Here is a 16,180-nt window from a genome sequence, read left to right as displayed (position 1 = left end):
CTCAGCATTCTTTGTCCTCCAAACATGACGAGTTGAGTTTTTACCAAAAAGTTGTATTTTGGTTTCATCTGACCATATGACATTCTCCCAATCTTCTTCTGGATCATCCAAATGCTCTCTAGTGTGACTCCAAATCCAGACCTCCATGCGTTGATACATTTGATTTCCATTGATCATTTTTGTGTGATTTTGGACTGCACTAATGTCACCACAAATGCAGCCAAATTACAGGTACTGTTTACACACCTGTACATGCATTAACTCACATGTCCACATTGGGTAGCTACAGGCATTCACCCAAATGTTCCTCTCACCTGTCATTAAACATGATGTAAAATGACTCACCTCTCGTCTTCTCTTGATGTTTGTAGATGATAAAAGTATAGAGTAGGCTACAGAAAACAACAAAATCAAGACCAGATTGATTGAACTTTATGTGCACTTTCCTTGTATATTCAGTGGTCATCTGAAGTACATACATGAAATGATTAAATACATGAACACAATAACAACCATGCATGAAAACAAACAAAGTGGGTCGGTATTGAATAGGTGCTAGGTTCATTAACATACAGTAAATACCCAATAAAACGGAAGCAGTCATTGAGCAATGGAAATGATTTGAAGTGAGGAGTGATAAGATCAGCATGTTAGGAGCAGGGAGTTTTGTCTCAGTCTGATATCTGTCTCAGATCATCTCAATGTCAGCCTCCCTGGCAGGGTTCTTCTTGTGGTACTCCGAGATGCGGCTCTCCATGACCGGACGGAAGTGGCGAACCAGACCCTAAACAAGGAAGAGAAGGGTGGAGGGAGAGGAGGTCAGGGTGTTACTTCAACAGTTTCTCCAACTCCAATAGTCTCACCTAGCTAACCTTTGATCCCAGTAGTCCCACCTGTACCTGTCTAACCTCTGACCCCAGTAGTCTCACCTGTACCTGTCTAACCTCTGACCCCAGTAGTCTCACCTGTTCCTAACTAACCTGACCCTAGTAGTCTCACCTGTTCCTAACTAACCTCTGACCCCAGTAGTCTCATCTGTTCCTAACTAACCTCTGAACCAAGTAGTCACAGACCATGCAGCCCCGTCCCCCAGTAGTCTCACCTGTACAGGCCATGCAGCCCCATCCACCAGTAGTCTCACCTATCTAACCTCTGACCCCAGTACTCACCTGTACAGGCCATGCAGCTCCGTCCCCCAGGGCACAGATGGTATGGCCCTCGATCTGTTTACTCAGCTCCCAGATCATATCAATCTCAGAGTTGGCCGCGTCGCCACGCACAAACCGCCACATCATCTTATCCATCCAGTCCACTCCTGGTGGGGGGTAGAACGAAATAGGGAGAGAGAGATGAGATCAACTTATCCACCCAGTCATTTTTGTGGCACTCAGATATCAGATTATCAGAAGTGGGATGGGGTTTTATGTTTGAGCAATAAGCTATGTAGGAGCAAAACCTGTGGACATTCAATTATAAAGACTGTGTAGTTCCTTACCTTCCCTGCAGGGGGTGCACTGGCCACAGCTCTCATGTTTATAGAACTCAACTAGGCGGGCGATGGCTCTGATTACATCAGTCTGGGGGAATAAATAAAACTATTTGTTTAGTTTGATTTGTCTTAAATATAATGTTCATCAATATAACGTAAATAGAGTGTGTGAGTGCGTTCTTACAGATTTGTCCATGACGATGACAGCGGCGGTGCCCAGAGCGGACTCTGCGCGGACGAGGTCATCAAAATCCATCATGACATCATCACACACAGAGCGAGGGATAATGGGTGTGGAGGAGCCTCCAGGGATCACTCCCAGTAGGTTGTCCCAGCCGCCCCTCACACCTCCTGAACCAATCAGAGACGAGGGGAGGGTCAGGCGCACAAATATCAGCAGCACCAATAATATACACACTAATACACACCTGCGTGTCTGTCTATGAGTTCTCTGAGAGGAATGGACATCTCTTCCTCTACTGTGCACGGAGTGTTTACGTGACCAGAGATGTTGAACAGCTTTGTCCCAGCATTCCTCTCTCTCCCGAAGCTCGCAAACCACGCTCCACCTCGACGACAGATAGCAGGTGCCACAGCAACCGTCTCCACATTAGCAACCGTTGTTGGGCATCCGAACACCCCTGGAGACCCAAAGACAAGGTGGTACATTGAGGGAAAGTCATTAAGAAGAGCATTTATTTTCACAGTCTACAGAAAACAACTGAACTGTCAGAAATGTAATGTACACTTCCCTTTCGGAAAAAAACACATGAACCAAGTTAATGTGATAACGTGACAACATGTAAAGGTGGTAGGTAATTTCCTCACCTATGTCAGCGGGGAAGGGTGGTTTGAGTCTGGGTTTCCCCTGCTTGCCCTCCAGGGACTCGATGAGGGCCGTCTCCTCCCCACAGATGTAGGCTCCTGCCCCCCGCATCACAAACACATCAAAGTCGTACCCAGAGCCACACGCGTTCTTGCCTATCAACCCTGCTGCATACGCCTCGTTTATCGCCACCTGGTGGACAGGACATACTGTAAGTGTGTGTGTGTTAGTTTGTTGAGGAGACAGGAGAGGACAGGACTCCAGCCAGCCTAAGCAGGTAGTCTGACCTGTGTATTGGAGGACTCGTTTTCGAACACTGACCTGTGTATTGGAGGACTCGTTTTCGAACTCTGACCTGTGTATTGGAGGACTCGTTGTAGAACTCTGACCTGTGTATTGGAGGACTCGTTATCGAACTCTGACCTGTGTATTGGAGGACTCGTTGTAGAACTCTGACCTGTGTATTGGAGGACTCGTTGTAGAACTCTGACCTGTGTATTGGAGGACTCGTTGTAGAACTCTGACCTGTGTATTGGAGGACTCGTTGTAGAACTCTGACCTGTGTATTGGAGGACTCGTTGTAGAACTGACCTGTGTATTGGAGGACTCGTTGTAGAACTGACCTGTGTATTGGAGGACTCGTTGTAGAACTGACCTGTGTATTGGAGGACTCGTTGTAGAACTGACCTGTGTATTGGAGGACTCGTTGTAGTACTCTGACCTGTGTATTGGAGGACTCGTTGTAGTACTCTGACCTGTGTATTGGAGGACTCGTTGTAGTACTCTGACCTGTGTATTGGAGGACTCGTTGTAGAACTCTGACCTGTGTATTGGAGGACTCGTTGTAGAACTCTGACCTGTGTATTGGAGGACTCGTTGTAGAACTCTGACCTGTGTATTGGAGGACTCGTTGTAGAACTGACCTGTGTATTGGAGGACTCGTTGTAGAACTGACCTGTGTATTGGAGGACTCGTTGTAGAACTGACCTGTGTATTGGAAAACTCGTTGTAGAACTGACCTGTGTATTGGAGGACTCGTTGTAGAACTGACCTGTGTATTGGAGGACTCGTTGTAGAACTGACCTGTGTATTGGAGGACTCGTTGTAGAACTGACCTGTGTATTGGAGAACTCGTTGTAGAACTGACCTGTGTATTGGAGGACTCGTTGTAGAACTGACCTGTGTATTGGAGGACTCGTTGTAGAACTGACCTGTGTATTGGAGGACTCGTTGTAGAACTGACCTGTGTATTGGAGGACTCGTTGTAGAACTGACCTGTGTATTGGAGGACTCGTTGTAGAACTCTCCTCTGATGTAGATGTAAGCGGCGTGGGCTCCCATGGCCCTCCCAGCCACCAGGCAGCCCTCTACCAGCTTGTGAGGGTCGTGACGCATGATCTCTCTGTCCTTACACGTCCCTGGCTCTCCTTCATCTGCATTCACTACCAGGTACTTAGGTCTGAGATACACAGACACAGATACTGTATGTTACACACCAGTGTAGGCTCCTCAGGGGACGAAGGAGAGGACCATCATCCTCAGTGAATTTCAGAAAAATGTAAATAGTTAAACATTTAAAAAGTTGTCCTTTTTAGATACAACTATACTAAATATATTCACCTCACCAAATAATTGATTAAAACACAATGTTTTGCAATGAAGGTCTACTGTAGCCTCAACAGCACTCTGTAGGGTAGCACCATGGTCTACTGTAGCCTCAACAGCACGCTGTAAAGTAGAGCCAAAGGCATACCTGGAGGACAGCTAGTTTCCCTCATCCTCTGGGCACATTGACTTCAATACAAAACCTAGGAGGATCGTGGTTCTCACCCCCTTCCATAGACTTACACAGTAATTATGTCAACTTCCGGAGGATATCCTCCAACCTATAAGAGCTCTTGCAGCATGAACTGACATGTTGTCCATCCAATCAAAGGATCAAATAATTAATCTAGTACTGAAAGCATAAACTACAGCTAGCTAGCACTGCAGTGCATAATATGTGGTGAGTAGTTGACTCAAAGAGAAAGACAATAGTTAAGACAATAATTGAACAGTTAACAGTTAATTTATTCAAAAGTGAATGAGAGGCAAGAGAGAGAGATAGCTATATATATAGTTTTTTCTCACTTTTGAGCTACCTACTCAAACACCTGTGAGAGGTGCAAGCAGGATGAGGGGACGTTGACCCACTTATTCTGGACATGTCCTAAGTTACATGTTTACTGGGCTCTTATTTTTGATTACTTATCTAGAGCCTTTGATAGAGTGCTAGCCCCAGACCCATTGACCGCTCTGTTTGGTACAGTTGATGGGAATAACCACGAAGGGAAAGCTGTCTCTCTTTGTACTCTATTAGCCAAAAGACTCATATTGCAATTTTGGAAATTGGAGACTGTACCTACCTTTGAAATGTGGTTACAGGATTTAGGGAATGTAATAAATACATGTGGAAAAGATTCGATACAATACCTCCAATAGAAGTCCAATGTTTTACACAATATGTCAGCCGATACTGGATAAAGGGTCTAGTCCCGCTTCATAACTGGGTTGATGATCTGCTGCCACTCTGTGCTGTACTCCACTCAATATCTGTTTGTGGCTTAACTACACTGCTTGTAATGACTATATGCTGTCTTCTTATACATGTACCACCTAATAGGATTTAGTTGTATTTTGTGTATGTGTGAGTTAAGTTTTGTTTTGTCCTCTAAATTGGCCGTCCCATTCAACAGTACAATGAATGTCATTGTTAGTATTGCTGTCTTTTTTATTCGATTTTTTATTGGAAAATAATAAACATATTATAAAAAGAAAAAAAGTAGTAGCCTGAACCTGTGGATGTTACATTGAGCTGGGTGAATGGGATATGAATGACAGTCATCCAATATGCTGGAATAGAAATAAGGCCATGCTCATACAAAAATGGTACCAACCGCCACTGTTACGCGCACCTGCACACACACTCTCTCTCAATCTCGCTCTTTCTTACCTGCCATCGCTGGGTTTGTTCATGAAGCCCCACTTCATGCCGGTGGGGAAGCCAGCTCCTCCTCTCCCTCTCAGACCAGACACCTTGACCTCATTCAGGATCCAGTCTGTCCCCTTCAGAAGGATCTCTTTAGTCTTATACCAGTCACCCCGACGCAGAGCACCCTTCAGACTAGAGACTCAATGGGAAATATAGATTGAGTTTTAAATAGACCACATTCACCTAATAATTCCTATGTACCTGATGTATGTATTGTTTTCACATATCATGTATTCTCGGGTAGGTTGAGGGAAGGGGACAAGGAGACAAGGACACTTTGTGGATGGTGGAGAAGAGGGCAAGGGTACTATATGTGCATAGAATTGATGGTATCCAGTGTGTGTATGTGCAGAGTGATGTTAAGTTTGGGATGTTACTACCTCCAGTCATGACGGCCATACAAGTTTGTGAAAATTCGGTCTTGATCACTCAAGGGTCCAAATGTAGTCTTCTTTGGATTCTCCTAGCAACCCAGATAAACACACATACATATAATAATGTATGTAACGATAATAGGCTAGATGGAGACCTAGACAGCTGTAGCCTAGTCTCGAAAACAGAAATAGTTTTAAACTACACTAGGTGATAGAAGGCTACCTGTTGCTTTGCTGCGGTGCTGTAGCGCTGGGCCAGATGAGGCGAGACGCACTGCTGCGCCGCGGCCGAGTGCGCACCTGTGCTCGCCAGCATCCGTCGTAGCGTCAGCATCCTGGAACAGAGAACGAAGGGAACTTTGTTTGGAGCAAACTAGCTAGTCCAGTTAGCCAGCTACAGAGTTATTGCCCTAGTGCTCATTTAACAATCTATACTTGAATAAAGTTGTATGTAAAATATCAGCATATTATTATATGTACATTTGGCCAAACACATTTTTAAAAGCGCACTTGCTGGTCCAGATAAATTAGCCTAGTTGAGCTAATTTAGCTGCTAAGAATGTTCTCGCTAACTAATCTCCATTCACCTTCCTGCCATTAGATGACCAATGACGTTGTTGATAACCTGAAAGGTTTCCCTCTTTGGGTTGTTGCTTCTCTCCTAGACTTGTTCACTGCTGTCTAAAAAATGACAAAACGTTCAGTTTAGTTAGCAGTGCAGTCGGTTGTTGGTCAGGCTAGCTAGTTGGGTTAGCGAACTCAACTAGTGCTGCTAATTGGATTATGACGTTCCGTCTGCCTGCGACAACCCAAAGCCACCCGTGTCGAGGCTGGTTGACATTCCTCCCTGCATCATCGGCAGAAGTGAATCTGGGTACAGTGTGTGAAAGACTGCAGCTGAGAAGTTAGGCCTACTCAGTGCTTGAACTTTTGTTGTGAATAATAATCTACTATAATTTAGTACTTTTTGCTGTGGGAAATCTATTGCATTGGGAATTTGAATTAGGCTCTCATCTTGTATCGGATGAATAAATGCACTAAATAAACGAGACCAAATGACAGATCGAAGTTACAACTCATTTTCTACAATGTAATACAGTAGGAAACAGGCTGTAGACTAATACATTAGGCCTACCTAGGCTACCATCTATGGATATGGAACCATGCACTAGTGTCAAACAAATAAATAACAAACAGACAGGGATAGATCTTTGTTTATTTATCTGTTTTCTTTACATTATCTGAAACAAATGATGGGAAAATTAATTAATATCTCTGACAGAAGGTCCACCAAAAACGGAAAGACAAAAATGTATCCCTGATAGTGGTGTCTCTATTCAAAACAGACCCCAGATCCCTTCACCAAAGCCAAATAAAACGACATAAAGTTCCATAGAAACACCACGCTTCACAGCTGGCATAATGTTTCCCTCTCATTCACTCCCCAAGCTCTCTAAATGCTGGTAGCAACACCCCTCAGCACAAAAAAAACTTTCAGCACAATGTGTGACTGGCTGGTTTCAATTGATGTACACTACAATTGTACATGTTTTACCATACAAATGGATATCTACTATTTCTCGATTTGCTTTTATCCTACTTCCTCATGGTACAAGGGGTTATATTGGAACCGTACTATTGAGTGAAAGGTGTCACTACCTCTTCAGACATATGTATGAACATACATAGGCTACATATATATACACAGCATATCTCCCCCACAATTTTGCATAATTACTTAGTGCATTGCTCAAGATTTCCTGAGAATAGTTGCAGCACAAAACCAAAAGTCCAAGGCAGCTTCACCCCTTTACATTGCAATCTCTTACCATGATTATTACACTACGCAGTAGAAAGAATATAGACCAATGTTATTATCAAGAATTGAAGGAACATTAAACAGATATCTTCTCTTACAATCATAAACGATACTGAGTGACGTCATGGAATGGATAAGGAGGTGAAACAAAAAAAAATTAAAAGCTCTCAATATTTTAGTGCAAATAAATCAGAAACAAGGAAAGTTCTTCTACATAGCGCGGAATGGATAGCACACACAGGTCCAGTCTGCTAGAGCTACATAAGCTTCAGGCTAGAGTTACAGCTCTCGTAAATAGTTGTAAATAAAGAACATAACTCACTATCACCTAAAGAGTGACAGACTTTGAAGAAATAGTTGATTATCTGTAAGCAAAGTAGCCTTACACCTGCAATGGGCCACCCAAGATGGTCGCTGGTCTCCTAGAGACAGGCCCCCTAAGGGCCTATCTGTGACTTATACACACAGCGTTGACAGATAACACAATAACATACAGTACATGTTGAATCAACAACACAGTTCTCTCCCTAAGTGCAGTTGATGCTTATCTCTTTAACTGAAAGTGTGAAACGGCTACGGGTGGTGCGACAGTTGTCTTGTGCTCTAAAGAGAGAGAGAAAGGCTCGGTCTGTCTCTTTTTCCCCTCTCTTTTCTGATCCCTTCTTTCTCTCCCGGAGGATGGAATGTGCCAGTATTATTGCAGTACCTTTTCAGGGTGTGATGTGTTGTGCAAAACAAATGCAAAAGGAGGAAGAATAGCCAACAGAGGACCTTTCACCCAACATGGCACTGGGTGTACTTAGCCGTCACGTTAAGCACAATGCAGTTTTTCTTAAGACTCTAAAGGAAGCAGGTACGAAGCACTTCAACTGTGCCAGAAGGGGACCGAGCCAAGTGGTGTTGCGGGTCACTGTGTCAAACCCAGGGTCAGGTCACTGTGGATACCCTGGGTCAGGTCACTGTGGATACCCTGGGTCAGGCCACTGTGGATACCCTGGGTCAGGTCACTGTGGATACCCTGGGTCAGGTCACTGTGGATACCCTGGGTCAGGTCACTGTGGATACCCTGGGTCAGGTCACTGTGGATACCCTGGGTCAGGTCACTGTGGATACCCTGGGTCAGGTCACTGTGGATACCCTGTGTCAGGTCACTGTGGATACCCTGTGTCAGGTCACTGTGGATACCCTGTGTCAGGTCACTGTGGATACCCTGGGTCAGGTCACTGTGGATACCCTGGGTCAGGTCACTGTGGATACCCTGGGTCAGGTCACTGTGGATACCCTGGGTCAGGTCACTGTGGATACCCTGGGTCAGGTCACTGTGGATACCCTGGGTCAGGTCACTGTGGATACCCTGGGTCAGGTCACTGTGGATACCCTGGGTCAGGTCACTGTGGATACCCTGGGTCAGGTCACTGTGGATACCCTAGGTCAGGCCACACACACAGTTTCAACTGGAAAGCCACAATAAATAACAATAAATAAATAAATACAGAGCAATCAAGAGATCAAGGTCCCTCCTTCCCTTTTGGTCTCTCCTTTTCTCTCGCTCTTTTTGCAATAAAAAAAAACGAGGAGTGCATGATCAGAAGACATTCTAAAGAAGGAAACTTTGGAAAGGAATTGTCCCCTGTCGATGTCAAAAAGTAAACGCTAAAGCAACAAACACACCTCTCATTAACAATCAGCCAATGACCCTGCAGATGTAGTCTAGTTTTGGTCAGTCATTTTTCACAGAGCACTAGAGCTCCACAGAGAATCGAACCTATGGAAGCAGTCTCCAACCCTTCTAGCAGTCTGCAGCAGAGAACCGGGCAAATGAAGACAGGTCTTTTAACCAAACCTTGGCTCTAAAATCCCAGGATACCCTTAGAGTCATCCCACTGGGAACAGACATCAATTCAATGTCTATTCCATGTTGGTTTAATGTAATTTCATTGAAATGGAGTGGAACCAACAATGATTCAACCAGTGCGTGCCCATCTCAATCTATAGCTCTGGTGCTCCTGTGCTTGATCAAACTGATTGATTAGGAAGAAATAAACTGAAATCTTTGGTATCATCGGTGCCTCATAAAAGGGCATGAAAATCTACTTACAACAGACAGCAAAATAATAAGCCTTATTAAAATATGACTGTTACTGTTAGATAATGTCTTCAATAGGAAACCTGGTGACTTGTTGCCATTGGCGACTAGCTCCACCAATAACCACTAGAGGGTAGTAGGGTACACCCAAAGTCAAACAGCAGATTACACACCTACTACTATACTTACCTAATTTAGCAGGCGTAAAACAAACGCCTGAGTGGGTCGGAAGGAACCGGAAGCTACTGGTTTTCAGGCTTTGTGTCTTCTCTGCTTTTCCACTGAAAACCGCATGATTCTGGTTTCTTACTACCCCGCTGAGAGTGCTAGTATAGTGACATGAAGAGTGATAGGGTTTAGTAGTGCCAGATGGATGTTGTACATACATTGTTTGAACTTCAATAACATTTGATTGTTATATTACTCTAACACCACTCTGTTCAAAAATACATGATTTCTTTTCTCCCCCTTTTTTTTAGGACACATAATTTTTCTCATCTCCTGACTTCAGTTTGCATAGTGAGAGAAAATAACCCCATATCCCCATCAGCACATGGGGCAAAACATTCCCTCAATAAAGCCTCTTTTTATGTACAGCTAATAAGAATAACCACAGCAGGAAATAAAATAGAAATAATGGAAAATAGAAATAAAAGACAACTGAAATAAAAACAGAGAGCCATGAAACAACAATAACAAATCAGAAAACCCGTTTTCCATTATTCTTTTTGTATCGTTTAGTCTCTCTAAGCGCTTTGTAAGAAGGAGCAGGTCCAGTCACCTGAGTGAGATCCCCATCCATACTGTAGGTGACACACACACGCACGCACGCACGCACGCACACACACACTTATGCATATACAAATGCACATACGTGCACACAAACACATGCACACGCATACACATCCATGCACGCTCTTCTCTTCCTCTCTTCTCACTCGTCTTCCTCATCCTCCTCTGCCTCCTCCTCTGCCTCCTTATCCCATCTTGCATGCTGAAGTGCAGGAGAGTGGCCCCCGCCTGCCTCCTCCCCCTCCACCCCTTTCACCCCCAGCTCCAGGCCTCTCCACAGCAAACCAGGGTAGGGTAACCTGTGAGGCCCTAGGAGGGCTATAGCTTGCTCCCTGTCAGCCTCCTCCTGGAACACCATTTGACCTCCAGCCCCAGCCTCAGCACCATCCCCCAGGCCAACCATCCCAGCACGGGGGTGGAATGCTGAGGCGTGGGGCTGCAGGGCCAGATTCTCCAGTGGGTCGAGTTGGTCTGGAGAATACCCTCTTCCTCCTCCTCTAACCCTTCTGCCCTCTTCCCCGTGGTCAGCCCCAGGCCCGCGCCTCGGCCGTGCCCGGGTACGGACCTCCAGGCAGCTGAGGCCCTTGCGGTGGCGCTGGAGGTGGTCCTCACGGGCGAAGGCCTTGTGGCAGAGCGGGCACTCGAAGGGGCGTGCCCCACTATGGAGAGACAGGTGGTTCTTTAGGTCGTAGGAATGCAGGAAGCGGGCAGGGCAGTGGGGGCAAGGGTACGGACGCTCCCCTGTGTGTTTACGCATGTGGATCTTCAACTTGTCATTCCTGAGAGAGAAAGGAGAGAGGATAATGGCTCAGCATCATATGTAGAACAATGCTAGCTCTGTAGATAATAGTGTTAAACACACAGGTACACACCTGGTGATAATAGTGTTAAACACACAGGTACATACCTGGTGATAATAGTGTTAAAACACACAGGTACATACCTGGTGATAATAGTGTTAAACACACAGGTACATACCTGGTAAAGCGGACCCCGCAGGTAGAGCACTCGAATGGTTTCTCCCCGGTGTGTGTTCTCATGTGTCTGGGCAGCTTCCCTGCTCCGTGGATGATCTTCTGACAGACAGGACACTGCTGGGGGGTCTGAGACTTCCTCTTCCTACCCCCTCCTCCTGCCCCTGTGGCCACCTCTTGCTCTGCCAGGGGGGCTGAAGTAAAGCTGGGCACCCCACCGTTCCCCACTCCCTCCATCTCCTCCTCGTCTTCTGACAGCCTGTCGTCTGAGAGGGGAATAGGGGGGTGGGGGGCGAGGAGGCGCTCCTGAGGCCAGTGCACCCCTCCGTTGACTGCTGTACTCCCTCTCCCTGCATCCCTGCCCTGCTTCCACTCCCCGTTCTGTCCCGTGGTGGGGGGGTGTTCATCCTGCTCAGGGCTGGGGGGTCGGGTGGAGGGATGAGAGTGGGCCCCGTCTTGAACAGGTGAGGGGTGTGGAGGAGGAGTGGAGGGGTGCTGGTGTGTGTTAATGTTGGGGCGATGAGGCAGTGGCTGGTGGTGCGATGACTCCACCTTGGTGACTCTCCGTCTGTCGATCTTCCTCCGGGAGCCTTTCTTCACCCTTCTCTCACTCTCCACCCTTCTCTCCCTCTCCTCCCCCGTCTCCCACTCTACCTCCCCCGCCGCCTCCCCCAGTATGTCTCTACAGGCATCAACCACACACTGGATCCCCAGTAACTGAGCTCCTCTCAACACATCTCTCATGCCAGAGCTGCGGATGGTCAGGGTGGCCGTGTAGGCAAACTCCAGCAGGGCATCCAGGGCATCGGGCGCGACACAGTCCAGCTGGCACACACTGAACCCTCCTCCTCCTCCCCCCGCCTCGGCCCCTGCCTCGGCCCCCTCCTCCGCTCCAAACAGCCCGCGGAAGTAGAGGCTGACGGCAGCCATGACGGAGCGGTGGGTAGGGTAGCGGGCACCCCGCGAGGTCAGGGTGAGGTCACAGAGTAGCCCCGCCCTGCGCTGGGCGTTGAGGCGGAACAGGATCTCGCTGCTGTGCTCTGGGAAGGGAATCCCGATCAGACCGTCCTCTCCTGGAGACATCGCCACCTGCAGGAGGGAACAGTTGGTTAGAATAAGACACAGACATTGAAGTTCAGGCTGAATCAAAATAATTCGGTGGCCACAGATGGGTTTTTTACATGAAAAAAAACAACAAGAATCAGACAAAGTTTTTTAAAACATTTCTTCTGGTGTGGTGAATGTCAAGCAATGACATCAGAACAATATTGTGTATGCTTTTGATATAGATCACATTTCATGGCTTTGAATACCAGAAAACAAATGCTGACATACCTAGAATACCTCAGTGCATGGACGTGTCCTTTGTCAAGTAAACCTGTGTTAGTTAATGCAGTCACGGTGCAGAGATATTTTGGTTGGTACTGTAGCTTCTCATTACTAGCGTGACTTCCACAAAGAGCTCTCCTTCACGTGAGGGACCATATTAAACAAGAGCTATCCCTCCTTCAATCACTCCTCCCTTCTCCCTCGAACTAACACCCCCTCAACCCCAGATTACGACATCAGGAAAAAGTGATTTTGGCAGAGGGGGTGGGAAGGGGGAACAACTGGGAGGATCAGAGGGGGTAGAGGAGAAAGGGGTGCCAGAGAGAGAGAGAGAGAGAGAGAGAGAGAGTGTGTGTGTGTGTGTGTCAGTGGTTGATAGTATTAGCTCCTTGATTAAAAATAGAGAGAGAGACGAAGGTGAGGAAGAGACAGAAAGAGGAAGGTGAAAGAGAGGAGTCAGACTGTACTGGGGACGACGTCCACACACAAGGTGATAGAGCTTTTGCGTATGTCACATCGTCAAAGGAAGATTCAAGTTCTATGGATGTATTTCAAGTCAGGATTCTGCTCACTGAGTCTAACCTTAACAGTGTGCGGTGTGGTATTTCCTGAAACAGAACTTTGACTTTAGGAAAGTGAAAACAGAGAAGAGTTCATGTTGGGTAAAACAAGACGTGTCTAGAAGTGTTTATGTGAGGATAACAGAAGCTTGTTCTTCTCCTCCCTTCTTTTCAAGCCCTCATCACCCACTCCGTGTCCTCCCTTTCACACATGCCCTCCAGGGGAGGTGTATAATGGAGGAAGAGAGTGAGAGAGTGTGAAACAGAGAGAGCATTTAGGCCTACAGCGGAAGTTTGTGTCTTACTCCATTTTACTAATCCATAGACTACTTTCTAGGTAGGTTACCAGGTCTATAGAAGTCTATATTGTCTATGTATCCATATGATGAGGTTCATTTATAACACCCAAGGGCCCTCCTCTCCTGTTCCCCTGGCTCTCACCTAACCTCCTCTCCTGTTCCCCTGGCTCTCACCTAACCTCCTCTCCTGTTCCCCTGGCTCTCACCTAACCTCCTCTCCTGTTCCACAGTACCACTCACCTGAGCAGACTACATTTTCACAAACAACAGACTAACTCCCCCCTCCTCCCCCACCTTTGTCTCCCTCCCATAGCAACCACCAACAGCCCCCTAACCATCCTATAATACTGTCCACATAGCACCCTGGAGGGGCTCTCCTCGACGACAGTACATTCTGTTTCACCTGACTAACCTGCTCCAAGACACACCTCAATAAATACACACACACACACACACGTTGCGTGTCTCTCTCTCTTGGCTCCCCGAGTCCCCATTGTTCAGTTTGTGGTCTGTTGATCTTCATGCAATGTCAAAAACACACACACCCCACCCATACAGTCCACATACTAACGTTCATATCATCGCTCTTCAACAGAAACCCCAATCCCACCTGTATCAACAGAACCTTACCCAAACCTTACCCTCCCAACCTCAACCCATCAGCTGTGTCTAAACCCAAACGGCACCCCTACCTTTCCTGCCTTCATGGCTGATAGAGGGACCGTCGACAGGAGGCGATGCTGTGTCTGTGTCATGGCATAAGTGTTTTTGTACTTCAGTCTTCCTCGCTCTTACTTGCTTCTTCCTTCCTATATTACAGCCTTCTATTCTCCCTCGCTCTCCTTAAACCTTTAACTCTCCAAGTTCAGAGAAGTTGGGGTTTCGCGTTCATCCTTGGGGATGTCTACCTCTTTCTCTCTCGCTCGTTCTCTCTCTTCCTGTTTTATGAAAAGAAGGTGCTTGGCGGCGGAGAGAGAGATTGAGAGATACCCCTCCCCCCTTTTCGCCCACGCGCCCCTCTCTCCAAAATACAGTGGGTCCATTTTCCGAAACGAGCGATCATAAGTTTCCGAAATAAATAACTTCCTGGCCTGCCCCTCCCCGACCACAGATCTGACCTCTGACCTTGGCTGATGGACAGGTAGGAGGGATGTTTGTCCATCTGTCTAGACAGGTGGGGGGAACTTGGGTACAATAGTCTAAAGTGGCTTCTTCTCCTCGAAGAAGAAAGAGAAAGGAAGCCGTGCTGGGCTATTGAGAAACAGCCCGTGGTCTCATCCTTCAGCCACCAGCCACTTATGCACAGAATTAAGGATCTCTATGTACCTACATTACTGATGAGGGACCTTGAAAGAAGCTCAAAAATACCCTACAACATTGTCAAATATGTGCAAATTTAGCCAAGTCAGCCAACATCAAAATTGTTAAAGTAGAAGTAACGTAAGAACCAAAATCATATTGGTGCTGTGAGTCATAATAGACCCAGCCACAGACATCAAGGTAGATATTAGATGAAGCAACCAACATGCCATATTACAGATGGTCTGTGATGATGATAAAGTCACATTAGAACAATCCATAAGGCAACTTTGACTGACTCTGTGAAGTCTTCTCCAAATGAAAGCTTGTTCACTAAAACAACTCTTAACATGTAACATTCTGGGTTTGATGCATGAAGCTATCGACGCTGGCATGGGTTTGTGCCACCGCCGCTCTCAGAGCAGGTAGGAAGTGATTTCAGGGAGATTTGTTTGAGGTGTCTCCTACGCTCGTAAGCATCTAAAACAACGCCCTGGAAAAAGCTGTAGACGAGGAGGACATCGACGGTGCTGCCAGAAAGGTCAAAATCCCCACCGAAAACACTGTGTGTGTGTGTGTGTGTGTGTGTGTGTGTGTGTGTGAACCTGTCATGAGGCACAAAACAATAAGATGAGATGAGGTTTTGTTAATGCTAACAGAATCCCCCTCCTAGAAATCAGAGGAGATAAAAAGAGAGATGAAGTGAACAGAGAAAGAGAGGGGGAGTGAGAGATAAAGACATATGAAGAGCAATACTAGTGTTTAGTTTCCGGTGTAAAATAAAAAAAGGGGTGGTTTTTGATTCCTCAGAAGGGGGATGTAAGTGTTGTTCAGAAGGCTATACGTGTTGTTCAGAAGGGTATACATGTTGTTCAGAAAAAGGGAAAAGATTCCTGTTAATCGAATTGTGAGTCACTTAAACGAGACACCCTGAAATACACACACACACACACACACACAAAAAGTAGGAATGGTCTTTGTTTGACGGTAAGACATAACAGCAAGACATTTTCTCTTTCTCCCCTCGTCCCCTGTCGTTTCTCGCTCTCTCTTAGTCACCCAGTTTCTAGTTTCTAGTTGTTCAGCAGCCCCTGTTCTAACAGTCAGGGACAGCCATCTCTGGCTGCTGATCCCTGTTTAACTAACATACAGCACTATAGATTACACAGCCACCCAAACATACACTGACGTGTGTTTAATCAACAGATAGATTACACAGCCACCCAAACATACACTGACATGTGTTTAATCAACAGATAGATTACACAGCCACCCAAACATACACTGACATGTGTTTAATCA

General features: G+C 46.3%; 2 protein-coding genes across 5 annotated transcripts in view; both read right to left on the bottom strand.

Moving 5' to 3' along the window:
* Positions 1 to 416: 416 nt before the first annotated feature.
* Positions 417 to 9,903, bottom strand: LOC115147016 (NADH dehydrogenase [ubiquinone] flavoprotein 1, mitochondrial-like). Of its 2 annotated transcripts, none has more exons than XM_029689017.2 (11): positions 9,815 to 9,903; positions 5,944 to 6,055; positions 5,727 to 5,809; positions 5,308 to 5,478; positions 3,591 to 3,774; positions 2,318 to 2,507; positions 1,918 to 2,130; positions 1,674 to 1,840; positions 1,496 to 1,577; positions 1,170 to 1,315; positions 417 to 784 (listed from the first exon to the last, which is right to left on the bottom strand). In XM_029689017.2, the coding sequence occupies exons 2-11, from the start codon at positions 6,052 to 6,054 to the stop codon at positions 689 to 691; spliced, it is 1,443 nt and encodes a 480-aa protein (XP_029544877.2). In that variant the 5' UTR covers position 6,055; positions 9,815 to 9,903; the 3' UTR covers positions 417 to 688. The 2 variants fall into 2 exon arrangements, with proteins under 2 accessions (XP_029544877.2, XP_064863216.1); XM_065007144.1 differs by lacking the exon at positions 9,815 to 9,903 and adding an exon at positions 6,308 to 6,564.
* Positions 6,919 to 16,180, bottom strand: part of LOC115146987 (zinc finger and BTB domain-containing protein 7B-like) — a 27,398-nt gene continuing 18,136 nt past the window's right edge. For 2 of the 3 annotated variants that reach the window (XM_029688992.2, XM_029688986.2), the window contains exons 3-4: positions 11,396 to 12,480; positions 6,919 to 11,196 (exon numbers count right to left, since the gene is read on the bottom strand). In XM_029688992.2, coding sequence (XP_029544852.1) covers positions 10,560 to 11,196; positions 11,396 to 12,474 — 1,716 coding nt within the window. In that variant the 5' untranslated portion in view covers positions 12,475 to 12,480 and the 3' untranslated portion in view covers positions 6,919 to 10,559. Of the gene's footprint in view, positions 11,197 to 11,395; positions 12,481 to 14,271; positions 14,529 to 16,180 lie in introns of those variants that run through there. The other variant, XM_029688980.2, reaches the window with a different exon arrangement.

Source organism: Oncorhynchus nerka, linkage group LG3 (genome assembly GCF_034236695.1).
Source record: "Oncorhynchus nerka isolate Pitt River linkage group LG3, Oner_Uvic_2.0, whole genome shotgun sequence".
In the NCBI taxonomy this organism is placed as follows: Eukaryota; Metazoa; Chordata; class Actinopteri; order Salmoniformes; family Salmonidae; genus Oncorhynchus; species Oncorhynchus nerka.
This window is presented reverse-complemented; position numbering and strand designations above follow the sequence as displayed.